This window comes from Grus americana, chromosome 1 (assembly GCF_028858705.1).
Source record: "Grus americana isolate bGruAme1 chromosome 1, bGruAme1.mat, whole genome shotgun sequence".
NCBI lineage: Eukaryota > Metazoa > Chordata > Aves > Gruiformes > Gruidae > Grus > Grus americana.
The window spans coordinates 102,530,581-102,545,909 of record NC_072852.1 but is presented as its reverse complement, the minus strand read 5'-3'; the positions used below and the strand labels follow the sequence as shown (position 1 = coordinate 102,545,909).

The window sequence follows — 15,329 nt, the reverse complement described above, 5'->3', positions numbered from 1 at the left end:
CTTCTTAGCACATAAGAGAGAAACATTTAGCTGAAAAGGGTCTAGTAACCTGGAGAAGACCTTGGTGAGTTGCACAGAGGCTGAGAGTGCTTATCTCAGCCCATGGTTACAGCAGCATTAAAGCACGCACCGCCGCACTTCACTCGTGCCCACTGTTGTGGCCTCTGTCCTGCCCTGTACTCGGGGTGCCCGCTGGCAGCCCCGCTCCCCAGGAAGGAGATCCAAGGGCAGCTTTGGGGCGCGCTCAGCCCTCACACGCCTTAAGCTTGAGACAACAGAGGTTTCCATGGTTCACAGGGTGGTCTTGAGCCCAGTCTTGAGGGCAGATTTGAACCCAGTTTGTGATCAACAGTAGAAAAGCTTCTTCACTCCCGTTCCTACCCTGGGCATGACTTAGCTGCAGTTCCTTGCCAGAAGAGCGAGCACACCTCTGTGCTGGGCCAGAGTCACCCTGGCACCACCTCACGCACCGGTGCCCCCTTCAAGGTCCTGTGGTGGGTGTCACCGCACCAGCATCAGCCCCAGGCAAAGGAGGGCCTGGGGCAGCAGCTGGTGAGAAGTCCAGAAGGGTCTCTCAGAGGTATGACAGGAGCTCACCAAGCCTCTGCGGTGGGGAAGGAGCATCTCCAAAGCATTCCTGCAGCTCTCTGCGCACAGAGAGCACTATTCAGTGGCAGGGGTTCCCAGGAGAATCCCACCCTCCTCCTCAGGTCCCAGCAACCCTCCCTCTCTCCCAGGAAGGACCAGTGCTCCCATAACCACAGAGGAGTCCCAGCTCAGCTGCTTGCTCTGGAGAGGGCACTGACAAAGCTCCAGCCACGTGGGACAGGCAGGCATGGTGGCTGTGCTCACCCACACCGACCCAAGCACTCAGGTGGCAGCCAGTACCTCCCGGGGATTGGTGCGACACCTCTTGCATCCGTGTTTCCATGGCTCAGGGACCAAAATGTTTTTCTTCTCTCCTTTGTTCCAAGGTGAGATCCAGATACTGAAGTACCAGCACAGGTGTGAACTAAGATTCTCTGCACCCACTCTCATCTTTATTCATTCGCTACAGGGATAATAGCATATGTTACAAAATGAACCATGAAATGTTTACTAAATGCAACTTTAAATAGTGAAAGCCCTAAAACAAGCTGCAGAAAGCTAAGGCGAGAGCAAGTGACACTCCCAGGGCTGTGTCCACTGTCGGAGTTCAAGCAAAGTGACTGAGATCTGGAGGAGGCAGAGACCTCCTTCTCCCTGACAAGTTACCTCCCTACCCTTGTACCTTAAGATAAAAATAGTCACATTTCTGAGGAGAAACAAAGGATGGTCATTTTAACTCCCCTGGCATACGTAGGATAGACAAGCCTGAAAGAGGTACTACACATTCTTCTGCCTAACGTGACAACATGCTAGCTGGATGTCTCGTGCTCTGTGGCTCTTGCAGTTCTCCTCCTCCACCTGCACCGCCTCTTACACCAGATGGGCCAGTGTACCCTTTCAGACATTGCTCCGAGAAGGTCTGTCCTCTCTTGGCTCCTCAGCTGTCCCATAGAGGCACTTACGAACATCTCCAAGGACCAGAGGAGCAAGCAGTGTTTTTCCAGCACATGGAGGGTGATGCATGCGCAGTTATTGTAGTCCAACCTCTCCCTTTGGGAGGGAGATCTCTCAGTAGTTCTCTATCATCACCTGGTTATACATGAGGTGCTTACCAGCAAAATCAAGGGACACACGATGGCCCTACGATGAAAAGCCATGACAATTCAGACAATACCACAAGTAATCAGACTGCTTGGCAGTTTGTAACACTTGTTTCATGAGCCAATGGATACCAGATGTCTTCCATGACAAAAAAAAATTGTCTAAATAGCCAAACAGACCTATGCTGAGAATAAAGTTCCATTTTATTTGCCAGCAAGGAGTCACAGAAAACTGAGCTGAAACAGTCCTTGGAGAGGCCATGTAGCACGTTCCCCTGGCCCTTGCAGGATGAAGATGGCTCTCAGATGGTTGCCTCATCCACTCTTTGAAACTCCCAGCGATGGAGATCCGCTCCCAGAAATCTATTTCAGTACTTTTGCCCCCCCCCCCCAAAAAAAAAAAAAGAAATCCTGACCTAAATCTCCATTCCTGCAATTTAAGCCCATGGTTTCTTGTTCTAAACACAGTAGAGAAAATGAGAAGTTCACTCCTTTCCCACTTGCGTTTTTCCCACATGCATGCTTCAAGACTCTCACATCTCCTTTCAGTATTTTCTTCTCCGCATTAGATGACACCAATTCTTTCGACTTCAGACAAGCATTTAATTACATACAACTATTTTTTTGATCCAGGAGGTCATACATTTGATGTTGAAGCAGAGGGTTGTCCTAACGTGTGGCAGGAGAAAGGAAAGATACATCGCAAAACCCTATAAGATCCTTAGGGCCATGTCGTCTCACTAGAGGTTTAGCTTCTTCTTGACATAATCCATCCAAAAAGCATGAAGACAAAAAGGTGCGGTAAAAACAAGTGAACCACAGAAAGACACAGGTTTCAAGGCTGAATGCTCCATACCCTAACACAGAGACACTTGAAGAAAAATGGCCACAGGGTTGAATGCCCATCACCTTGAATCTCCTCCACTGCGTCTTTTCATCTCCATTTGATGCTCTAAGTTTTCTGCAACGAAAGCTGCCGTTTCATAGCTGAGCATTACACAAGGCTGGGCAGGAGGGGTTCTTGACTATTGGAAACTTTCTTTTCCCGGTGAATGGTGCAGCAGAGAGACCACTGTTCCTCCCAGGTTCAAGGTCTTTCTCTTGAATGGTGTGGTGTCCGCTGCTGAGTGCGGGGTCTGGGCCGTGGGGGCTGTGCTTGCTGCAGCACGTGGGGCTGCGGCAGCGGCCGCTGCTGCACACGCAGCTGCTTCGGGGTAGGGTTGCACTGCGGCTGAGGGAGCTCCCGCACCACCATTTCACTGTCCGTCTGGCAAGCATGCATCTTTCGATCCTCCTCTGCAACAACAGAAGGAGCCAGAAATCAGGCACATTTGCTATCACAAATCACAATCACACACTCAAAATCTAAGCAGATGTCAAACAGCCAGGGAAAAGTGCTTGGCCCAAACAAGAAAAAGTCAAATATTGGTTTTACCTGGAAGGCCACTGTCACTAGCAGGTGTTCCTGCTACTCCAGTGGAGCAACCAAAATCACCTCTCCCTGTGCACCCTGGGCAAACCTGAAAGCCTTTCAGCTGCCTGGCTGAGGTCAAGGTACGGGGGGGGTGGGGTGGGGTTTGGGGCAGCTCTGCCCTCTCTGTGTTGGGGGAACCAGCCCCAGTGGTCACCGATGGACACCCCCAGCCCGAGCTGCTCTGTCCTCTTTTGGAAACGGGCCACTAGAGGGAAAGTGAGATGTAACCCCAGGAAGCAACATCAAAGCACTCTGCCACTATCCATGCTGGGATTTTCAGGCACCTGGAAGCAGAGGTCCATTTTGCCAGCATTAATTTTCCCACACGTAGAAGAAGTAAATCTGTGCCAGTTGACTTTTGATCACTGACTCATAATTTCTGAAATGTCAATCAGCTTAACTTAGAGATTGAGGGATTTACCTCTTGGGACACTGAAATGGCCTTAAGCACATACCAAACTGTTTCAAAGAGGCTATTCACCCTCTTATATTAGTTTGCATTTTCCCAGACTTCTCTTTTTCTTCATTCTTGCTGAATCCAGACCCAAGAAGTGAGAATATGCTATCACTGCACAACTGAGGGAGTAATGTATCCCACTCAAACAAGAACAGACATAATGTAAAATAACACTCAGATGGCTATGCTCACACTGGCATTGTGCTCACAAGCTATGGCAAACCTTCTGAGATGACATCCCGTGGTTGCACTTTGGTGAGCTCTCCCAGAGAACGGGAAAAGCACTTGCCTATTCTTCATGTTCCTAATTTCGGGGGCAGCAGGAGGGCCATGGCAAGTTACCCATGGTAAGGTGCAGTGAGGTTGTGCTCCCCTCGGCCATGGAACCGGTCATGCTCACCCTTCTTCTCAGCCTGACCACTGGCACCTTTGAGGTATCAGCTGAGGTTCCTTCAAGCATTGTCCTCTTTGTCTTGACAAAGACCGTTGTGGTGTACAAAGGAGCTTTTACTCCCATTTTGTAACTCGAGAACTGACTAGCTGTTACTTGAGATCACACAGGAAGCCTGACACAGTTTGTGGGGTCAGGACTCAGAAACAAGCCTTTAACGCCCACCCAAGGTGCTCCCCTGGCTGCAGGTTGACCTCCCTCCTGCTTTAGACTCCCCTTCCAGGTGGGCCAGATAATCTGCCTGAGTAGCAGCTCAGTATCTTCTGTCCACCCAAACTAGCAGCGATGCCCAGGTTGTAATTCAAGGCAACTTCTCCATCAAGACTGAACGCCCACTCTGAGAGAAGACTCTGGCAGAGCATTTCCTATGGTCGTAGAGGCATGAATTTGGACAACAGATGAAATCTCTCCCACCTCTGAAAACTTCAACTCTTTAAAGTGTCCCAAGTTGGATCTCCAGTGTTGAGAGGCCTCTAAGGACATTGTTTTGTAGAGGGGACAAGTTCTGTGAGATGCCTGAGGAAACTCACAGAAAAGCTGAGTCCTTGCCCCTCCTCGCTATCTATAATGTTTCCAAATGTGACTAATAATTTCAAGGATCTTAATTTTTCGCCATATAAATTCAATGAAAAAAAAATCTGCTGACGGGATATCTAATGGTATGCTTTAGCCCCACGGACGCTCATGACTGGTGGCCTTGGCTGAGCTTTTGAGGAGCAATTCTTCTCCCATGAATAAACAAAATGGCTTAAGAACAAGAATTCTTTTGTTCAAAGCACATATCAGAAACCAATCTGCTGAGATTCACCATATGCCAAAAACAGGTTCTTGCTCATGCCAAGGCAGAGAGCATGCTCCTGCCCACAGGGGTGCTCTCAGCAGGAAGCTCGAAGATTTTAGGTGGCTGGATAGCCTCATAAAGCCTCTTAAACACTTACCATCACCTTCAAGCCTTTCTGCTTTCCTCTTCCTGATACAGTAAATAAGCAAAATCACGAGGATGACAAAGAAGATTGCACCTCCTGCTATGCTTAAGATGAGATAAAGCTCCAGCAGCTCTAGTTAAGGGAATGAAAGAGGATGTTAGAGAGAAAGAAATAACTTGCACAACATCTACCTAGAATTCTGTATTTTCCTGCATTGACTGTAAAGGCAGTCTCAGTGACAGAGTCCACCCTTTGCCTTTTCTCTGTACACAGCAGAAAGTTGCAGGTCCTCATTATGGAGAATTTTGATTGCTCCCTAATGGATTCAAGTTCTGCAGAAAATTGAAACCAGAGCATTCATGTGTGCCTGTTCATCTTATTTAAATTACCACAAATGCCCTGTTCCTGCTAGCAACGGACCCTTTTAAGGACAACGAGCATCCAGACAGTGCTCAGCATCTAACAAAAATAAACTTTTTAAGTACTTCTTACTGAGCTGAAAACACTGAGACTAGCTTGCTTCATAGTATTTTGGTACTTCCTCTTCAATTTTTGGCTGTACACAAATTAAAAAAATGGCAAAAAGGAAAAGAACATAACAAAACATCCCACAGTTTCAAAACAAGAGTTCAGTTTGCTTGGCAAACAAAAATTTATATGAGTGTTCCTTATTTTTGCTAGATAAGGTTTGCTGGATGCTGGCCTTCCTTCGCCACCTCCTGCTTGGGCTGTCCTCCTGGCATTCAGTATTCACGCTCGAGCACTGGCGCTGTGGAGCTGAACCCAGCAGAAGTGCACCTTCCTTGGCTTCTTGGGGAACAAAGCTCCAAAGGGGATGACACCACTGGTACCATCCTTGAAATTCACTGGGCATGCACATGGAGGGCAAAGAGTGATGACACCAAAGCTAAAATATCTACAGTATAAATGCCACCATCAGCCTGGGCTGCCCCAGTGGAAAAAAAGACGAGTACCCTCAATGATGTGGTTCTTCGCAACTGTTTTAGCTGCCAGTGTTACACTGAGGTGTATTTTGTACTTTCCATGCCTGTTTCTCCCAGCTGACTGTAAGGTGAGCCCAGGTAGATTCACATATAGTTACGCTTATATGAAAAGTTAGCTGAGCTGAAGCCCACCTGAAGCATTCCTTGCCTGCTAAAGGTCAAAATTCAAGGTGATAAGCCTCGAATGCAAGACCAGATGTTCATGGAGGGCAGCAGGGTTGGAAGGAGGTTTGACTGGAAGCTGAGGGATTTTTTATCTACTATGGAGCTGGTAGAGTCTTGCTGCCACACAGAAAGGTCTGAGGGGTTTTCAGTTTGAGTATGAAGGGTAGTGCTGCATGGTTTTAGTGGTTTTTTTTTTTTTTGGTACCTAAGAAATGCTATATTTGTACCTGAAAGACCAGTGTGGCAAACATTTTCTTTCTCTGTTAATAATTTGAGAAAAAACAAACTCTCCCACCCAACTCACCCTGTGAAATAAGAGCACTTCTGAAGGGTGAGAAGTGAAAACAAACTATCTGGCTGATGGCTAATGCTTGCCTACATCAGCAATGCAGGCAGGCCCATGCTTGCCCTGGGATGGCCAGCTCCAGCCCACATTTCCTCATTAAGACAACATCTTCAGGCTAGTTTGCCCAGCCTTAAATAGAGCTAATCCATCAGCATGTTTTCACGCCTGGCTCCAAAGTCCATGCTACATCCTGTGCCTCAGCCCCCTCCCAACACCAACGAGGCTGAGCATTGGTCATCAGGACAGGCACTCGTGCAGCAGAAAACAACCCTTTTTTTTTGCTATTTTAGGCATCAGTGGGATCCTTCAGGAGGCCAGGTCTGCAGAGGAGAGCAGGGACCACCCCATCCTTTGGCTCTTTGCCCTTCAGTCAGCCACAGCAGAACTTGGATCGCCTCAGTAAGGCCTCTATACCTTCAGGCTTGCTCCCTCCCTTCTCACACTGTGGGCTGGCCTTGGGACTTGGACTTTTCCTTAAATTTGCTGTGGCAGAAATAGCTGGAAATTGAAAATACTGACCCAACTCTCATGGCCGCCCCCCACTCTCCACTAGCTCTAGCGGGAATCTAGACCAAGCAAGTGCTTTAAGTGCTCACAGTTAGGTGGGATGAACCCAAGCCCAGCAAATTCAAAGACTTTTCCCCAGTACTACACTGGAAATATTACGTTTCAGCTGAACACCACAACACATTGTTTTTTACCTTAACTTTCAATACTTTTATGGGGTAGAGCGATGACTTCTTTTGCCTATCTGATCATTTTCAGCATGACTCTGCCCATTTAAAATGCAATTCCTTCAGGTTTTTTGCTGCGTTTGTGGTTTAGAAAGATGATGCTTCAAATGAGTAAGAAAATCCATGGTACATTTGAGCCATGCAGCCCCAAAGCTCGGCTAAATTCTCTGTAACTTCCCTCCTGATTTCTAGGCCAAGCTGGAGAGTCCAAGCAGCTTATTTTTCCTCTTGTGAGAGCACCCATCCACATCCACTTGTAGCGAGCAACCACCACCTTCATATGTATGGTCATGGAGAGGAGGAAAAATAACGTGCAACTGATTTCCCTGCCATGAGGATGTAAATCAAGAGCAAATCCCCTGAAATCAGCGCCATGGCTTCATATACTTAGGAGATGATCCCAAGCCGTATTTTCCAAAAATAAGCTGTTAATTTATGTTGTGGTAGCTTGGGTAGTTTTATACTATCTTACTGAAATCAACTCTTTGGCTTTGGACTGGTTGATTGAAGTCAGTCTTTGGGAAGTACCACTAGCTTTGAAGGAATAAAGGAGGATAAAAATGAGGGAGGAAGTTCTTTCTGCCTTTTGCAGATTGCTGTGTGCAATTAAAACACTTTGAGGCCCACCTCCCTGCTTTCTCCTTTACTTCACTGGTCTACCACAGTGATGGCTGACACCACTTGAGTCTATTAAGATACCTTGGCAACTTTTGAGAGAAGAATCAGCAGTGATGGGGGGGAAGAGGGGAAGCGGAAAATGACAGGATGAGCAAGAATCTCTCTGTCTTTCATTCACCCCTCAACCAGCCTGATCTCACTGGCAGCCTGCAGTTTCCCCCAGGAGACTTCACCCAGGTGGAAGCAGCATTGCAGTGCGCCCTGCGGGCCTCTCTGCCCCCCACAAGGCTCTTGACTCCAGAAAAACCTCTCCTCATCTTCCAGCAACCCCCGCTGAGCATAGGGGAAAACACGGCCAGCCGCAGGAGAACAGGAGGAGCATGGCCCACCTCACATCCTGCTGCTGTTAGAACAGGGATGCCATAAGGGTAGCAGTGGGGTAGGCAGCAGCAGGGTGGGGAGGATGGAGACGTGAGAAGGCTGGGGAATGCCAAGCAGAAAGCACGATGCACATCCCAGCTACCACAGCAGCATCAGCTCCCAGTAGCTGCAGCAACGTTAGACTCGCAATGATGGGTACCAGGAACCATCGATGCTCTTGGCGCCTGGACCAGTGCCACAGATACGTGCAACTGTGTCAGGCTTTGCGGGTCTGCTCAAGTGAATTCTAGCAAAAACAGATTTTTTTTTTTTTACCTGAACACTTAATTAGTTTTTCAGCTGTTTTTTTGCTGACTTCATTCTTAACAACACATCTGAATGTCCCAGAAGGCTGTCTGTGCAATTCCAACTTTGTTGCATTCTTTTGCATGCTTTTGCTTTTATCTCGAGTCAGTTCCATTAAAAATGTTTCATCTTTAGTCTTCTGCTTCACTTCACACATGACAGTTGCAGTTTTATTAACACATTGAGCACTGAGGACTGGCTGAGGGACAGGGTCTGAAAAAGAAGAGAAGGGACAGGCACATCTGAAATGGTTTCTCCTTTTGAAAACCTCCATTATTAAGCAGAACAGAAAATTAGCCCCCAATAAGCAGTAAGGGAGTAACACCAGCTAATGACACCAGAGAAGAATGAAGACCAAATTAGACCTCTACTACAGAAGTAGCATGGCCATAATAAAGAAAATGCAGTATATTAGCCTACATATTTGGCCTAGCAAAGCAGAGCTGCATCACCACGGCTCACAGCCAGCCAGCCAGCCAGACAAGGGGAGGAAGTTGTGTTTTTGGGGTAGGCAGCAGATGGGAGAGACTCGGAGCCACAGCCCCCTCCAACTCTGGCCCCAGTGTTTTGGTGCAGATGAAGGTGGATCTGATCTGCCTGTGGCCATCAGGAGAGAAGACAGGGCAAACAGCTCCTCACAATGCTTTATGTACTACCAAGGACACTCAGCCAGCATGACAGCCACAGCATGAAAACCCATAAAAACAGAACAGAAAACACACAACAGACACCTCTAAGCTCTCAATGAGGTTGTGACAGAAAGAACTGATTTCTGTCTCTTTTTATGTCCTGCAAACAGCTATCTACCTTTTTGTTCCAGATTCTCTATCATTGGTGGCACTGAAAGAGCCTGAAAAGCCTGCAGGGCTTTCCTAAACTAGGGACAACTGGCAGGGACATCAGATGGAAAAAAAATTAATTTCTACCTTTTTTACCATGTTTTTTTTAACAAAAACATGCCAGAGCCACCTCTAGTTAGAAGCAGCGTAAGTTATAGAGAACATAAATTTTAAAGCCAATAAGCAAATGCAGTCTAGGTTCAAGCTGTGACAGCCGCAGCCACCCTTTCCTTGTTAAGCCCGCTCCCGTTCTGCAAGCCGTAACCTGTAATTCAGGGGAACGCCTCAATGTGAAACACCAAAGTCCAGGTCCTGGTGATAGAGTTGTGTGATGATATAATCTAAACTTTTTTTTTTTTTAACATCTGTTTGTCCAACCCTAGTAACAAAGTATAATCCATCTGACAAATGACTCTAGCACCCGACAGTTACTAAAAGACGTTACTTCCGCTGTCAGAGGTAAGGCAACCTCTCTGCTGCACAGGAGATGAAATGATGCAGCACATAGCTAGGTTGCAACCTTAACCTGAAATTGAACCCAGGACACCCCAATGACATCTCGGTGCCTTAAAGCCTAAGTAAGTAGCATCAGGCCCTGATGACTTACTGAATCTGTAGACAGTTTGTAATAATAATTCCCAGAGTAGTGGGACACCCTTGCTTCTCAGCAGTCTGTTAGCCATGGGGCCTCCCACTGTGCAGAAACTATATTTCAGCTGTCTTTGCTGCTGCTGCTGCTTTATCAAAGCATCATTTCTGTAGTGCCAGCTAGTGCCCACAAACTCAGGAGGCTGGCAGAGGTGTGCGTGGTGGCTGAAGAAGGACACAGCAAAATCATCTTCTTGTCAGGAAAAAAACCCACACTGCCCAACAGCTTAGCGGTCTGGAGAGGTGGCAGCATCCATAGAGGTGCAGAAAAGCCACCCCTTCTTCCCTACTCACCCCAAAAGCTTTGGGCTGCTACTGCTCTGATGTCTCAGGAGAAGATACAGCACAGGAATGGAGGTTGCCCTCATGCTTTGAACCCATGTAGCTGAAATCCCCAGGCATGTGCTTAAGTGTGCTTTGAACAGCACAATCTTCATATTTGTTGTGTTACGTTATGCAAGGATAGGGTGCAGGAGTCCTCTTCCCCTGCAAATTCAACTCCTATTGTGGCGTATCTCAGGGGAGATGACTGCTGGCTTTTTTTCGTTAGAGCAAAATGGAATGGGATCGCATTGCCTAAATACAGGAATTTAGTGCCACCTGGCCTCTGCTCAGGAGGCTGGCAGATGCGACACAAGGTGCTCACCTTGCTGCAGCAGTAGCTAGGGACCAGAAGTCATAACTCACTGCCTATAAATAGCACCAGAAGTGCCAGAAGTGCACAGTGCCACAGCCGCAGGTGTACCTCACGTAGGTTGCTGCACTCCCACAAGAGGTTTTTGGAAGCAGGGTGCTGCTGGGAGCACAGCCCCGCTCACGCGGTGCTGCCCCAGCTCAGGGCCCGAGGGGTCCCGGCACCGCCTGCCCTGCTGCAGCATACGGGCTGTCCGCGCTCACCCCGCTGCCAACACGTACGTGGTCACGGCTGCTTGCTTGGGCACACGTAGAAACCTGGCGGCTGACAAAGAGGGGAGCCAGAAAGAAGCAGGGGACCAGAGGGCATCAGTAGGAGCAAGAGAAGAGCGGCAGACTGCTGTCTGTGGCAGGAGGAAAAGTCCCCCCAAAAACATAAAGGGGGGCAATGAGTAGGCTGTAGGAGAGCACAGGAATACCAAGGGTTATGCTGGAAATGGTATGGTAAGAGCAAAAACTCACCCAGAACGATGAACTTCATAACTTCTTCTGCCTTTAATTTTCCATCCTGCTGATAAACCGTCACCGTGTAGTTTCCACTGTCCTCTTTCACCACCCGCTCTATTTGCAGAGTCCCGTTTGGGAGTATCTTACACCTGCACTGCTCCTTGTTCACATAGTACTTAACTTTGTTATTTTTTAACTGAAGCATCTTTTGTTTGTCTTTCAGCCATGTTGCATCATATACCTTCCCAGCAGCAGCAGCAGTGATGCTGAGAAAAGCTGACTCATTCACGGCCATGTAAATCTCGCTGGTGACGGAGTCTGTAAAGGGAAGCACAGCCAGCCCGTCAGTGTGCTGCCAGTAGCCACAGTGGTGACCCAAAAGGTTGTCACTTGCTACCCCCTCTGAATTTCCTCTCTTCATTACTGATGCTGTTTTCTTCCCCTGCTCCAAAGCACCCCTTGATTGTTCATTAGATAAATATCAGCACCCAGTTTAATTCTGGGAGATGAGGAAGCTAAGAGTCCGGCTTTCAAAAGCTGGCTTATACTCTGGCTGACTTATTTGGAGTGATTTTGGTTGCCAACGTTCATGGCTCCCCCTGAACTTAACCCTTCCTGAAAATAAGGTCACTTCGGTGTGTTTTGCACGTGGCACAGGCTGCTACCCAGAGCACCCATCCCTGCAAGCATCACTTGTGGACAGCAAGAACACAGACTAGTATCACTAGTATCACAGAATCACGGTGAGGCAAGTAAGGTGGGGAGAAACAATCAGCTAACAACATCTTGTGAACTGGTCAGGCACTGGAGACAGTAGGAGATAAGCAAAAGCCAAAAAAGTTTTTTCTCTTTGCAGGTCTCCTTTGATGACAGGTCCCCTCTCCAGAACAAGTGCTTCCCAAAGTTGCTACTAGGACTGGGCAGCACTTAGCCTGTGGCTGCTGAAGGGGATATTCAGGAAACCAGGGCTGCTAACCATCAGTCACGTTACTACCAGTGGAGATGATGTAGTCCACGCTGCGCCTGGGTGCCCTGCCCACTCCCCTCCAGGCTGCTCCACAGCCTTTGCAAGGTCCATCTCTGGTGAACCGGGACTTGGGAGTCCAAAGTTTGTCGGGAGGTCACTTCGAGTAAAGTACTGTCCTCATCTCCGTGGCAGGTGGAAAATTTGCAGGAGGAGGCAGAAAAGTGCTCACAAGTGTCAGGTGGGATAAGCTCACTGATAATCGAATGTGTGCTCAGAGCCACGGCTTATTTCATTTGTCATTTTCTTACATTCATTCCTCTTCAATTAAAGCCAATCGTCAGGAAGAAACTTCTCTTCACATCACCAGATAGAGCAGATTCTGCTCTAATTTTACATATTTTAAGCCCTTTCTCCCAACAGAGAGAAAAACTATGTTTATGCATATTTTTATTATAGTCCTTCATTCCTGGTATCTAGGACAATGATAAACTATATCACAGAGGGGAAACTGAAATCCAGTTCCCAATTAATGAAACTAACAATATTAGAGATAATCAAAGAACTAAAATAGTTCTGCACAACAAGAAAATGAATACTGAAGTGCTTCTGGCAATTCACCCCTAGTCTAAGGAGAGGCTGTTATTTCACTATTGCATTTCTTACAACATATTTGACATATCTAATGAAATATTCTGAAATCAGGCTATCAACCAAACAGCCTTGGAAGCAGCTATCCTCTTTGTAGGTGATATTACAGATTATACCGAAATATTTGAATTCTGATACTTGTTTCTGCTCAGTCACGCATTAGTATTTAGAGCTAGTAATAGGATTTATTTCCATAACAGATACTATCATTTATTTTTTCTATCTGGAAGTAAAGAAAAAAAATAATCTAAGTTTTCAAGGATAATTCAATGGCATCTCTGCGGACCGACCGCCTAGACACATCTCTGGATGTTTATCTGATCTCCATAGTCTTGCTAATGGAAAGCCAAGTATCTCATACACATGATACTAGAAATCTGTTTAGCTAATGAAACAACATTTCTGCTAATGCCAACTGAAATGCGCTCTAAGGGGCAGGAAGATGCGAACTGGCAGCGTAGAGCTCACTTGCACTCGCAAGAAAGAGTTAAAACTAAAAGCTCCCATAGTAACTTTAGAGAAGTAAGGAAGTCTTTGAAACAAGTTTTCCATTCAAGGGAATAATCTTCATTTCTGCTGGGGAAGATGTTTTATACATCATGTAATTAAAAAAATAATTCCTTATTTACCTATTAATTTTGTTCTGGAGGAAAAGAAAAGCATTAAACAGCCATACGTACAATCTGTAGTGGAATGAACAGAGGAAAAAAAATATCTATGCATGATTGTATTTTCTCCGTCTCTTATAACCTTCTCTAATCTATGAGTTAACACCTTCATTAAGTTTTTAGATTAATATTTTAAAAAATACTGAGAGCAATAATATGCAAAATATAAAAGATGTATGTATTTGCTTGCTGTTTTCACATCTTAGACTTCTTCAACTCTACTGAAGACACTGAGATATATCACTCTTCCTGTTAATATTTATGGAAGAATATAATCTGCACTTTCAAAAGATTTGCTCATTTTTGATAAGAAAAGGAAATTACATGTGATAATGCACCGTGAACTGGATCTCTAGTGTAGTACAAGCTACCTCGAGGGCAGAGAGAAAACTGCATGCTGACATTTCTCATTATACATGTGTCAAATTAAGGCTCATTAACTTAAAACTGAAACTGTTTACAGATTATTATAACTGGAATAGGAAACTAAGGTCCTGCCCTCCCCCCAGCTGAAAATTAAATCAAATAATAATAGCAATAACCCAAAGGTTTTCACTCATTGAGAAAGTAGAACTAGTTTCTTATCAGTAACATCCCACCAAGTTGTAAATAGTTTAAAATGCAATTTTATCAATGCTAGCCCAAAAAAGAAAAAAATAACCCAACAAAAAAAACCCAGTAAGAAAAACTCACATTTTACATTGGCAAATAAAAGCAGCAAGCACTTGACTAGGAAAATCCTCCTAAAGTTCATTTTCAGGGTCAAAAAAAATCCAGTGTCGCCTTGTCTAATGATAGCTTCTGGCAGGTGAAAGGATTTTTCTGCTGTGAGCGAGCGGCTGTGGGATGTCTCAGTACAGCCCTCGTGCCCTCCTCCCCTCCTCCCAGCTCTCACCCTAGCACTTCTCGTTTTAGCACAGGCACAAAAACCATGGGCAGAAAATACCTCTCGAGAGGGTGTTTTATCAGGATGGGGACAATGTGCAGTGACAAGGAAAACGCACACTAAAATGCGGGAATGCCCCAAGGTCTGTCTACACACCTGGAGGGACAGCCGGGGCCCTCGTCCTCTTCAGTCTTTACCCCAAGAGTTAAACTCCAGCACCCGCATGCCACCATCCTAGTGAGACAGATGTGGTATTTGGGGCGGGGAGGGTGACGGGAATCCTTCTGCTCCCCCCGTAGCCTCAGCAGCAGCGATGGGACAGCAAGCCCAGGACCCCCAGCAGGGAGCAGGTAGCTGATGGCTGTTGGACAACGCATAGAAAGGAGACACGCTTCCCTTGGACACCGTCAGGATCAGCTTTTGCGTCAACGTCTGAGCTACGAGGGGTTGGCCAGCGCCACGAGAAGGTGTCCTGCAGGCACGGCCGGCCGTTTGAGCAAGCTGCGAAAGAGGGATGAGCGTGGAAGGGGATGAAAACACTGCCTGGGGTCTTACCAGAAGCCAGCCCTGAAGCTGGTTGGTGTGGGAAAGATGGAGAGGAAAGAAGCTGGGAGGAGGCATGAGAGTTAGGTCCAAAAACATGTGAGAACCTAATAAAATCTTTATTCCTGATTCCAATATGAAGCAGATGGGGTGGTGAGGATTTTGAATCATATGACCCCCAACACTATCCCTCTGCTACAGTGGCCACTGGAATCTTCCAGCTTTTTATCACTGATATAGACCAAAAAGGCAGACAGAAAAAAAGCTGTGGCGCAGGAGATGTACAGTATTAGATAAATCTTTCTTGTTCATTCATGTCATTCTTCTTCCTTGAAGTTATAGAAAGGTCTTGTAAGACAACTATCTCCTCTTCTCCAGCTTCATCATCTTTTAACTGGTAC

The 15,329-nt window shown here is 46.5% G+C and overlaps 1 protein-coding gene across 2 annotated transcripts; it reads right to left on the bottom strand.

Moving 5' to 3' along the window:
- Positions 1 to 2,077: 2,077 nt before the first annotated feature.
- Positions 2,078 to 14,308, bottom strand: CD2 (CD2 molecule). Of its 2 annotated transcripts, XM_054840398.1 has the most exons (5): positions 14,193 to 14,308; positions 11,232 to 11,534; positions 8,560 to 8,802; positions 5,009 to 5,128; positions 2,078 to 2,984 (listed from the first exon to the last, which is right to left on the bottom strand). In XM_054840398.1, the coding sequence occupies exons 1-5, from the start codon at positions 14,251 to 14,253 to the stop codon at positions 2,776 to 2,778; spliced, it is 936 nt and encodes a 311-aa protein (XP_054696373.1). In that variant the 5' UTR covers positions 14,254 to 14,308; the 3' UTR covers positions 2,078 to 2,775. The 2 variants fall into 2 exon arrangements, with proteins under 2 accessions (XP_054696373.1, XP_054696381.1); XM_054840406.1 differs by lacking the exon at positions 5,009 to 5,128.
- Positions 14,309 to 15,329: the final 1,021 nt, after the last annotated feature.